This window comes from Copadichromis virginalis, linkage group LG4 (assembly GCF_057382275.1).
Source record: "Copadichromis virginalis isolate Kocher_CV1m ecotype Utaka linkage group LG4, C_Virginalis_male_GT1.1, whole genome shotgun sequence".
Lineage (NCBI taxonomy): Eukaryota > Metazoa > Chordata > Actinopteri > Cichliformes > Cichlidae > Copadichromis > Copadichromis virginalis.
This window is the reverse complement of record NC_140621.1, coordinates 20,914,539-20,926,557: the sequence shown is the minus strand read 5'-3', so window position 1 is coordinate 20,926,557 and position 12,019 is coordinate 20,914,539. Positions and strand designations below refer to the sequence as shown.

The 12,019-nt window shown below is 42.4% G+C and overlaps 1 protein-coding gene across 7 annotated transcripts in view; it reads left to right on the top strand.

Annotated features, from left to right (window-relative positions):
• The window catches only part of cep112 (centrosomal protein 112), a 123,922-nt gene that overhangs the window by 13,058 nt on the left and 98,845 nt on the right, over nt 1–12,019 (top strand). For 6 of the 7 annotated variants that reach the window (XM_085454153.1, XM_085454149.1, XM_085454146.1 and 3 more), the window contains exons 6-8: nt 1,264–1,338; nt 4,199–4,246; nt 4,357–4,431. In XM_085454153.1, the coding sequence (XP_085310279.1) occupies nt 1,264–1,338; nt 4,199–4,246; nt 4,357–4,431 (198 nt within the window). The remainder of the gene's footprint in view (nt 1–1,263; nt 1,339–4,198; nt 4,247–4,356; nt 4,432–12,019) is intronic. The other variant, XM_085454152.1, reaches the window with a different exon arrangement.

Genomic DNA, 12,019 nt, shown 5'->3' with positions numbered 1-12,019 from the left:
TTTCTATTTTTCATATATTCTAATAAAGAAATAGGAAAAAAATTGTGGTGTTTACATCAGACTGTCAATAAAGAGGCCAAAGTTACAGTTTAAAAATCGGTTCTTTTCATGTCTTCATGTGCAGACATAACACTGGTTCTTCTATTAAGTTAGCTACTTTTTTGGTTAATGATTCATAGGCCAGTTAAGTGGCTTAACAAATAAAAACACTGCTGTGAAAATGGTCAGGTATAACTGGAATGAAAATTAATGAAAAAGAAGCCAATGTCCAAAGAAGAACTTTGAAAGGCCTTTAAAAAGCCTGGAGAACTATTGCTCAAGACCACTAACAAAAATGACATGAAAGTCTGACCTCTAGGTATCAAAATATTAAAAAAATAAGTGGTGCCTCAAGATGTTTGCACAGTACTGTATTTAAAAGTAATGCTTTGAATTTATGGTGCAATTCTGAGAATGTAGCACGCTGTTTTGAACAGCCGGTGGCCTGCATACCCAGCATTCCTAGATATCGAAATGTTTGTTTGAGGGCGAGGCTCTGGAACCTTAATGCCTTTTTAATCAGAAAGGGCATTTAATCCCAAGCTATTCCATTCTGCGATTTCTTTGCATCGGTGCAGTTCTGCTGAGGTACACCCAAGGTCCACACTCCACGAGATCTTAATCAAATTCAACAACATATCTCCTTTCCCTATCACTCTCTCAACTTTATTAGATATTTCCCCCATTTCAACCTTGCTGCCCAACCTCGACTAGAGTAAACTGATCTTGTATCAACAAAAGCCCCTGCAAGCATTCAACTTATCCTGCATAAAATAAATCCGGCGCCCCGTCGTAAAACAAAAGGCTGAAGAAAAACAAGAATGACAGGCAGCCGAGCTGCACATATGCCCCTCTTGCGGAATTTACTGTGTGACGGAAATGATGTGGAACTGCCAAAGATCTGGAGCGCTGTATGTGAGAGGGAGGAGAGCGAGGGAGCAAAGGGTGGAGAAATGGAGATAACAAGGGAGTAGAGGGTTGTTAGTTAAACACATGTGGGTGCACTGTGTATCTGTAAGCTTTTAAAGAGCCCTTTTGTTGTTGCCAAGAGAGAAATTACATTGTGTCAGCAGGCAGTGATAACCTCCATCACCGCCTGTTCCTCTGGCCAAACTGCCAATCAGAGCGCTGTCAGAAAACATATCAACCATCTTAACTTCCATTTTATTCCTGCTGTTGATACCCTTCTTTTTTATCCCACCCTTGTCCCCCCCCCCTCCTCAGGTGGATGGGGAGCCAAACCATATATCTCCCGATGACAGTGACCTGGAGGCTCGTCTCAACAGCTGGAACCTGGGGGTGAGTCCAGGGGCATGCCATGAGCTTCTTTGTTACATGCAGCTGTCAAACGTGCTGTTGCTCGCCACAGTGACAGCAGTGAGTCTGAGCACCTAAGTACATCCGCATCAGTAGTGCAGTGACGCAGAGTTAACAGCACCGTTCGAACAAAGGGTTGAGAGGCCTTTCACCTGTGTTCTCTTGAAAACACTTCCTTTAGGCAGTTTGGCGCTATTGTAGGATGTCAGGGTAGGACGGGGAGCGAGAGAAAGGTTGTGTAAACTGAGAAATTGAAGATGTGTGAATCATTCTTATCTTCTCTATCTGAGTGCATCAGGCCTGGGCTTGATATGCCCCCTGCCCTCATATGTTGCTATCTCCTCACCTGCATGACCCTTCGACTGTCTTTTTTTTCTTCTTCTTCTTCTGTTTTTTTGTTTTGTTTTCTTTAACATGCTTGTTACCTTTGACTTTCTCCTTTCTCCACTAATATTTTGGCAAAATCTCCCCTTTCTGTTTTCCGACTTTTTGCACGTTTCTCCAATCCATTGTCCTCTCCGTCTGTCTGTGACTACCTCCCCTTTATTCTCCCTCTCTCTTTCGGTACAGGGGTAATCTGAGGCATCCATCAGCCGACGTGAAGCCGCGCACCGCGCTGCTCTGCTTTCCTCTGTGTTGAAACGCTGATAAGAGGCATTGCTTGGCAACCCTCCCCCTAGCCTGCATCTTTCAAATCAACAGATGTTCCTTCACACACAAATACACACAGGCCTGCTCAAGTTTATAGAAGTTTTTATAGATGCGCTGCCTCAAAGTGCCCGACGCCTATGAAATTTCTGCACAGCTGAGCATCATTTTATCTGGAACATCTTTAGCATCTCTTTAGATGTTCTGAAGCAGTCCATATCGATTTGTTGTTCATTTCACCCTGATGTAATAAAGTGAGTGCAGTCAGCATTGGTAACGTGGTAACCGGACAGTGTATAACAAATTGCTTCAGACTTGGAAAGCTCGACACAAAACCTGAGTCAGCTGGACCTCCATCTGTTTTTAACTTTCATGTGGTTTGTGTGTTAGAGCAGCTAGTTTTATGTAAAATGGGAGTTTTGCTACCTTAGAGATGGGTGCAATATGCACAGGACTACCTGTAGGCAGAAGTTTTTTAAACTTGTGTCACATGTAATACAGTTGTTCAGTTGTTGCTCCTACCATTGGCTGTCTGTGGTTAAAAGGGCTGTGCCGACGACTTGCTCAACACCAGTCCAAAACTAGGAAGCTATCAATCATGGCCTCTCTTTTGGCTGGAGAGCCATCCCTTGCGATTTGGAGTGTTGTTCCTCTTGTGCGTCCATCCATCCATCCACGTCAGGATTCAATGACACAGGACGCCGTGCCAGCTGCGAGGCTGGACAAACATATGCTTAGAGGAGTGTGTGTGTGTGGGCAGGCATGCAGGGCAAGAGTATGTGCACAGGCATACATGTGCACGGAGTCTAAGTTTAGCATTGCACCATGCCAGCATTACACCACAGCATTTAGTCTGCATGTCTTCCTCGCCCTGTGGGCCGTGCTCAATCAAATGTGATGACTGGCTGTCTGTAGATATAAAAAGAAAATCCCATTCTTGTTTTCAGTCTGGGCACTAGTTTAGAAGACTATTGATTGATTCATCACTTGGCAAATGTGAATTTGTTTTCTGGCCTTCACCAGACTTAAGTAGCAATTCATCACACATCATTGCACCCACCACCGCAGCGCTGGTTATTTTTTTTATTTATTTTTTTTATAGCGCTGGTTATGTCGAGCGGTCTAACTCAGATGTTTCCTTTTGTTGAGGACTTGCAGTGAAATGTATGACCTGTTTTTACCTGCGTGTAGACTTAGCAGGGAGCCACAGTTACTCACCCTAAAGCAAAGATTTTGTCTTTATCCTCATACTGTAACTCTAAACGTTTGAGGCCCAAACTCTGAGGTTTTTTCAGGTCCTGTTTTTTCCCATTCATTCTGGATTAGCTTTGCGTGGGCCGTGCCACCTTACGGCATTAAATCCCCCCCACCCCCACCCCCCCACCCTTTTTTTTTTTACATCGAATGAGTCCCACACTTCCCTCCTCTTCCTTCTCTTCCTCCTTGTTCTCCTCCTTCATTGCTATGTTGAAGAGATTAGCAACAGAACTGTTTACTGGGCGTCATTGCTGTCATCTCTAGAGTCGGCTCTGCTGCTTTGAAAAGCCGTGATCTTGCTGCTAGTTGGCAGCCCCTACAGACAGCCCCAGTGCATCAGAGCGAAACGCTGTATGATAGTGCGAGTTCACAAGAAAGTAATGGGGTCATAAACAAATGTCAAATAGTGCAAGCAAAAACAGCAGGCTGTCAAGCAGCAGATATTTTTGCAGTTTGTGTCACAGTTAGTGAGGTGTATTGATGTAACACCGCAGAGAGACATGGACCGTGACCCGCTTACTTTCAGGTGGTTTAGTGGCTCGCTCTTTTTCAGTCTACTGTGTTTCATATTGTAATCAAAGAATACGCTGTGTCAGTGTTTTGGCAGGGATGTGTACACATTTGTCTCAGCGTGACAGTAAATGGACCAGGGATAGCTTAGAGATTAGCGGTCCTGAGTGTTGACAAAAGGGACAGCTGAAAGAGGCCAAGAGCGGAAACAGAGCTCGCCACACACACAAAGCCTTGAAGTGTCCCGACGCATTCTGCCTTTCTAAACAGACACAAGTTGACGGAAGAGGCTTCAGCCATAGCACTGGGCTTTTGATGTGCTCCCCACATTGTTTATGGCAGACTTAGGGTGGAGGTAGTGGTAAGGCTTTGTTAAGAGAGGAAGGAGCCAAAGAGAGGTCTAAAATTTTTCTGTTTACTCTTTCAGATTGAGAAGCCAAGGTATTTGCGAGAGGAGCCCGTTCCCTTGTCACCAGTAAGTTGTCAGGGGGTCTCTTGTACTTTATTTATTGTTACGTGAAGAAAATTGTCTTTGATTTCCTGAGTCTTCTCATTCCCACATCTCTCTTTACTATATCTCCTTAGATTTTCAAGTCAAGCTTTGGGGGGAAGAGTAACTTGGCCAGTGATCAGGGTGCACAACTGTTACAGAGCAAAGAGGTATGAACCAGAATGAGAGACATTTGCCACTAACTGAGAATATACATACTTTATGCAGTCACTGGCCACTTGGTTTGGTCCATCAGTTCAATCAGTTTAGGGATGGAAACATGGTCAAGATGACCTGCTAATGTTCAAACCGAGCATCAGAATGGGAAAGAAAGGTAATTTCAGTGAATGCGTCATGGTTGTTAGTGGCAGATGGGCTGGTGTGAGTATTTCAGAAACTGCTGATCTACTGGGATTTTTCCCAAACAACGGTCTCTAGGGTTTAAGAGACAGTAAATCAAATAACCACTCGTTACAACCAGGGAAGGAGACATTCAAAGGGACGGGACAGAATCTGCTGTAAACAGCATGTAAGCATGACTCCATCCTGCCTTGTATCGACAATTCAGGCTGGTGGTGTTGTATTGATAAGGGGGATATTTTCTTGGCACACTTTGAGCTCCTTAGTACCAAGTTAGTATTGTTAAACACTACAGCCTACCTGATTATTATTGCTACCCATGTCCATCCTTTTATGACCACAGTGTGCCCCTCTTCTGTCATATCCTAAAGCTCAAATCATTTCAAATTTGGTTTCTTGAACATAACAGTGAGTTCACTGTACTCAAATGACCTCCACAATAACCAGATCTCTATCCAACACAGCACCTTTGGGATGTGGTGGAACGGGAAATTCACATCATGGATGTGCAGCCAACAAATCTGTCATGACAATAAGGACCAAAATCTCTGAGGAATGTTTCCAGCAGATATTTTAATTCTAAGCCATTAAGCCAAGCTGGTACTTGCAACGTGCACCTAATGAAGTGGCCAGTGAGTGTACATATATATACATTAAGTAGCCACAACAATGGCGAATGTTGAATGGCCTGTATTTGTATAGCGCTTTTCTAGTCCCTAAGGACCCCAAAGCGCTTTACACGTTCAGTCATCCACCCATTCACACACACATTCACTCACTGGTGATGGCAAGCTACATTGTAGCCACAGCCACCCTGGGGCGCACTGACTTGTAAAACTAATGGCTGACAGCTTTCATATAATGTATGTTATTATTGTTGAACTTTTCAGCAAACTATTTCACCAGCTAGTGAGCGAGTTAACATGAAGCCATCGCTTGACACAGACATTGCTTACAGCATAGAATTTAACACAGTCAGAGACACTCTGCTGGACAAGCTCTCTTGTTGCTTTATGGCATTAAACGCCCCCACAGCCACGTGCGCGCGCGCACACACACACACACACACACACACACACACACACACACACACACTGTTTGTACTGTTGAAATAGCCAAGGCCTCTTAAAAAGACAAATATAATGCAAGTTCCCAGTGATGACACTTTTTTCCCTTATGTGGATTTAAGCTGAAAATCCTATTCTGAAAACATGCTTTGAAGTCCCGTGTGCTCCTCCCAAACTTCCCCGAACCCCCACACATTCCTCCCACCATCCACCTTTTAATGCACTGTTAAATATAAAACTGAGCATGACTTGTCTGTAATAGCTATGGCTTTTCATACCTGCAGCCAGTCAGTAAGCACTGGCTGGAAAAACATACAGGACATTTTGGACAAGAATGGTCTGGTTTGTTGGTCTCTCATGACAAGGATCTGTTTGTGATCGGTGGATGTAAATCTTCTTTTACCAGTCAGGCAATGTTTCTGTGCACTGACTGAATGAGGCAACTCCATTATGAAAACATTAAAGCCACGTCCTATGCTGTTTGATCCCACCTCAGACTAGCTCACTGGCTCCATACAGCCGTGTGTGGTGGGAATATAAATTTACCTCAGCAGAACATATTTAATGCAGTGAGTTACCGTTTTATTAGATACACCTGTGTGATCTAGTGCAGTGCGACATAATTGTCCGTCAATAAATTGTGTAGTGTAATGTTTATGACATTCAGTGTTTTTGATGTTTGTGAAAGTGGTATTTGAGCATATGCTTAGTGTTTTTGGTGCGCACAGTATATTACGAGTCTGACACTGGTGTGAGCTGTGAGATTTAGTTCATATGTGAACGGCCTTGAATATGAGCATGGATTTTTAGGAAGAAAGCCATGGCAAACGGCGCCGGCCGTTTACCGAGGTCACATGCTAGCAATGTGGGAAATACTAAAAGTCCAGGAAATCCATTGCACTTAGTCTCAACTTGTATTGAGACTATGGTTTTCTAAGAAAAGTGCATCTAGATTGTTAAATATAAGCGTATGTGATTTAGACTTACTACATTACGGATGGACAACAAATGCATTTGGTACCAACAATTTGTAATTTGTTGCACTCATACGTGTCCTTCTCTGGATACTTTGATATTTGTAGAGGAATTTCTGTTTTAGATCTGTGGGGTTCTGGCTGGAATCTGATTGTAAACAAAGTGCAAAGTTTTGTGTATGTAGACAATAAAAGATTTGCAATTTTCACCAATGTAGCACAGTTAACCGCCACATTATCACAGTTACACGTGTCATTTCCAACTTGGCCCCATCGGGTCGCAAACTGATAGCAGACTGAATCTGTCTTATTGCTGTTGTATCGCTGTCTTGATGCACCAAAGTAACTCAGAAGACAGCAGCTGTAACTGTGAGTTGTTAGCGGACCCGGTCCGAGTCCATTTCATCCGTTTCAAAGGCGCACAGTCGCAGTCGTTTATGATCGTGTTGCAGAATCTAGCCACTATTTGGCCTAGTGTGACCGTAGCATAAAGTACCACATAGGTGAATTTCAAAGTCAGTCAGTTACCCGATGATGGGAGTGCTGTTTGTACTATTTATTTAAAAAATGGAACATACCATGAGCAGTTCCTTATTCAGGCACAGTATTAAGCTGCAGCTTGTGTTTTGGACCAGTCTGTGGCCACTGTAGTGAGGTATTTAAAATGCTGAAAAAAACACAGACTTACAGCAAAAGGTAAGAGTCAAACATGAGCTGTTACATTGAATCTACAGACTGCGAGGTTTGTACGGGTAAAGCACCTTCTTCGTAGTCAACCCATGTTGCCCTTTGACTTTGCCGGCATGCAGAAACTTTTCTCGTAATCTTGTCCGGCTCTGCTATTCCGTGGCTGTCTGGGTTAGGTCTGGGAAATCACAGTGACATCACTTCCCCGTAATCCCTAAAGCATAGTTGGAAATTTACCCAGGTTTAAAGTGTTATACACGCCACATGCCATTAAGCTGGTGGCAGCTTAACGAACATCTCAGCTTTCACACCAAGCTCATCCTCCTGCTAATCTACTGACTGCATTACTAAAAATGCAGACTGTTTTTTTTTTCCCTTGTGGAACAATGAGTGGCAGCTGAGAAACTTCCCTGCAAGCTGCCATTGCTTTAAGTAACTTAGCTTATACATATGTGCACACTTACAGGGGAAAATGTGGAAAATGTCCTGCTAAAGTCCTGCTAATCCTACAGCGCGCTCTAGCAGTGCTTAGCATTAAGAGGGCTGGGCCTTTATTTGGAAATTCAATTAAATGTCGACTGATGAGTCAGGTTACGCTATACATAGGCCTAAGTCTTGTAATTATGGAACATACTGACAGACTGACTAAAATACCCAGACTTTCTTCTGCAGTTTGTGCGTTCATGCTGTCTAAAAACTACCCCCCCCCCCCACCCCCCCCTTGGTACCTGACCTGAGGGATTGGCAGTGTGTTAGTGTCAAGCAGTACCATTCTAATGGTCACAGTTCCCTGAATGAAGATCAGTACGCTTAGGATTCTGATGCCATAATGATGCAGTCTCTCTATTCTAAGACCCTTAGGATGGAGCTTGAGCTCACAGCCTGTGACTTAGAGGGCCATAGCCTGCCTTATCTGATCGCTTTTCAAAGCTAAAAAAAAAAAAAGAGTAACCTATTGAGTCTTAGTATTTTTTAAAGGGACTAGTTCAGTATGGCGCTTCAGGCTGGAAGATATAAAGGATCTGCAGTGTTCCAAGATGATGCAGTTACTGCTCAGCTTTTGAGTTTGCGTATTTGATGTTTTCATGTTAGAAATTTTTAAGTAGTGTGTTTACTTACTCTGTATTCAGAGCTGCGGTTTATTTATTTATTTATTTCCTCACATGTCAGAGTCGAATTTTAGCCAAAGTTTTTATCCGGCCTGTACAATCTGGACAGACTACAGTAAATTAACTTCTTGTCAGACTGTGGAAATGGTATCTAGCTGCTCCTGAGCAGATAGTGCAGCGCTGTATACCGACTATCCTAGAGCATCTGTGTTTACTGAGGATGAAAGACGCACCGGGACATTGTACATCTCAAGTGCGATGAAGGAAATGCACAAATGCAACCTTGCTTTGTGGAGCCTAAACAGTTAGCAGCCGATTTGTGAACACGTCCCCCCCGAGGGAAAAGGCCCTGACCCCGCGATGGTTTCGAGAGCAGAAAAAGCAACCTCCTTCCCTTTCTCGTACCCATCCTCGCTTTCGTTCCTCCGTCTCTCTCTCTCTTTCTCTAGCCTCTCATCCTTTCAAGAGCGAAGTGTCAAAAAACATGGCATCTTACAGCGCTCGCTACAACTCTGAAGAAGAGAAAAGGGAAAAAGCTGTACCACCCAGTTGGGCTGATTGAAGCTGTCTCAAAAGCCTTAGGTGTACGACATCCCTCCTCCTCCTTCCTTCACCGACGCCTTTTATAAACAAGTTTCAGACACCCCTGATCTAGTTTGGCAAACTTTCTCCAAAGAGCATTTGAACAGAGGATGAGAAAGTGACACCCCCACACGTTCTTTTTTTGGGGAGTAGAGGGGACGGGGGGAGGGCAGAATCAGGTCTCTACTAACTCCTTTGCTTTTCAATCACTGCTACCTCTCTCCCCATCTCTCCCTCTGTCTTTTCTTACCCCCTCCTTTTCTTTTGCCTTTTCCTTTCTTCTCTGACACGTCTCCTGTGGTCCCCTCAATGGCACAGTAAATCAAGGAAAAAAGAAGCAGAATACTTAACAGAGCTTTGTCAAGGATACAGTGTCTAAGTGTAGCTGAAATACAATAATGAGGAGAATCGTCTAGAAGGCAATTCAAGTATTTTAGTTGGAATTTTATTTTTAACACGGCTCACAATGTAAAGTGAATTGCCGACATGTATTTATAATTTTTTATATGTTTAGTATGTTGTTGGTGTTTTTATTGTATTGTATGTGTACACTTAAACACCTGTGTAGTTAAATCATGTCTGTACTCAGACATCACAGTTACTTCCCTTTGATTCTCTCTAAGAGAGAAGGTCTAATGTGGTTTGAGTGTGCCAAGTAATGTTGTGGGAATTTTCTGCTTAATAGTTTTTGATGACTAGAACAAACATGATCTAGCCCTGGGACGTTATAACTGCTGACATAGTCATACACACAGCCACACTTTCAAAGGAGGAACACTGTCACCCTGCTTTAGGGTTGATTAAGACACCAGAACAGACAGTGACTAAACATGAGTAGGGACATCAAAGGAAATGGTCAGTCATCCTTGTGTCAAAGACTTTCTTTGTGCCTCCGTGTGTTGTTGGCACTTAACGGCAATCTAACTAGGAAAATGTGAGAAATACTTTTTCCAAAGGTGGAATAAAAATAGCATTATTATTCCATGACATGTGACAGATTGACATCAGCCTTTGCAAGGTCACCCTGTCTCCAGAAAGAGAGACAAATCTGTATGGTTGTTGCACCAGGAAGGTTGTAAAATCTGCCAAATCAAACATGCAAAGTTACCTGCTATAGCGACCCCTTGTAAATAAGGGAGTAGCCAAAAGTAGCTAATTATAGAAAATTCTGGTTTGTTTGAGTAATGAATTCATTACTTATCCAGCCAGTTTATGTTTACACATGTTTAATTTTAACGCTCACACAAAGAGGTTTGATATGTTTTATTGGTTTTGTGGGTTTATTCTTATTGGCAGTCTCCAAGCTGGTACTGGTGAAGGCCTGGGAACAGAAATCTTTATTCGCAGAAAACATTACTTTAGCATTAAACTGATGTGTATTCTAATGGGTAGGAGGACCCGTTTACATGGGTCAGGCATAACATTATGACATATGGCAGGTGACTTATTATCTCTTAATCATGGCACATGCTAGTGAGATGTATTAGGGAGGAAGTGAGCATTTTGTCCGCAAAGTTGATGCTGAAATTGGGAAAAATAGGCAAGTGTAAAGATTTGAGCAAGTTGGAAACAGCCAAATTAAATGGCTGAATAAACTGGGTCAGAGCATCTCCAAAACTGCAGCTTATATTTGGTGTTCCTGATCTGCAGTGGTCAGTATCTATTAAAAGTGGTCCAACAGTGGTGAACCAGCGACGGGGTCATGGGCAGCCAAGGCTCACTGAAGCATGTGATGAACGAGGGCTTTCCTGCGCAGTGCAGTCGAACAGACGAGCTATTATAGCTCAAATTGCTGAAAAGGTTAATGCTGGTTATGATGGAAATGTGTTAGTTTGTTGTGTGTGGGGCTGCATAGCTGCTAACCCCACAGTATCCAAATTGGACAGAGCAACGGAAGAAGGTGGCCTGGTCTGATCAATGACATTTCCTTTTATATCACATGGATGGACCAGGTGTGTCACTTACCTGGGTAATGTTCTGATATCCATGTGAATGGGAGGTGTTGGTGGATGTAAGGTAAATTTTAATAGATTGTTAACACAGGCCCAATCCACATCCTTATAAAGTCTTCAGCAAATGAATTCAAAGCTTTTTGAGCTATACTGTTTACAGACAGAATGACACGCACACGAACGCTACCAAAAACATAACCTCCATCTCTGAGGTAATTATTAGTGAGTGTTTTCATAAAAGCGATGATCACTGTTACTAGTGGCAGCTAAATAGTGGTAGGATACAGTGTGTTTTGGACCACAGATGCACAGGTCAAAAGCTGTAAGTACAAATTCCTTAATACTGTAAGGCTTAGAGTATTATCTGCTCATACTTTCACATCTTATTGGTAAGACTAGGCTATGGATCAAAAAGTGTCCTCTTCTTCTTTTTTTCTGTTTTCTTTTCTTAGCTTTGAAAGTGTGTAAAAAGCACATTTATATCTTTATAAAGCTGAGACAGCTTTATAAATCATTAAATTCTTAGCTTAAGTTTAAGCCACTAAATATTTAGAAACCACGTTTTGTCAAAAAGCTGTCATTTTGTAGCTTTGTCTCTCTCCTTCAGATGTAGTTGTGTGATGATTAATGGCTCTTTGAAGATGAAAAACACAGATTTTTTTTTTCTTCTTTTTTGTTTGAGTCAATTACAGAAAGTGACGAATCATTAGGGTTTTGTTTTACAGTGTGTGAACGTCCTCTAGCTCCAGGAGATTTGTTCCAACATGCTCGTGACAACGTTGAACTTTTGATCCTTTGAAAACAGTGTTTGAATGAAAGCAGCCTTTCCCTGCATGATTAACTTAACTACACACAAACAGGTTTTTACTTTGTTTATTGTAAACAAACGTGTACACAGAGTAGAGCAGGGTGATATGACCTAAAATATTTATCACGATATACATTTGAAAATTGGCGATAACGATATAACTGACGATATAATTGACACTAGACAAAATACTTCACAACTCCACAACTTTATTAGTGC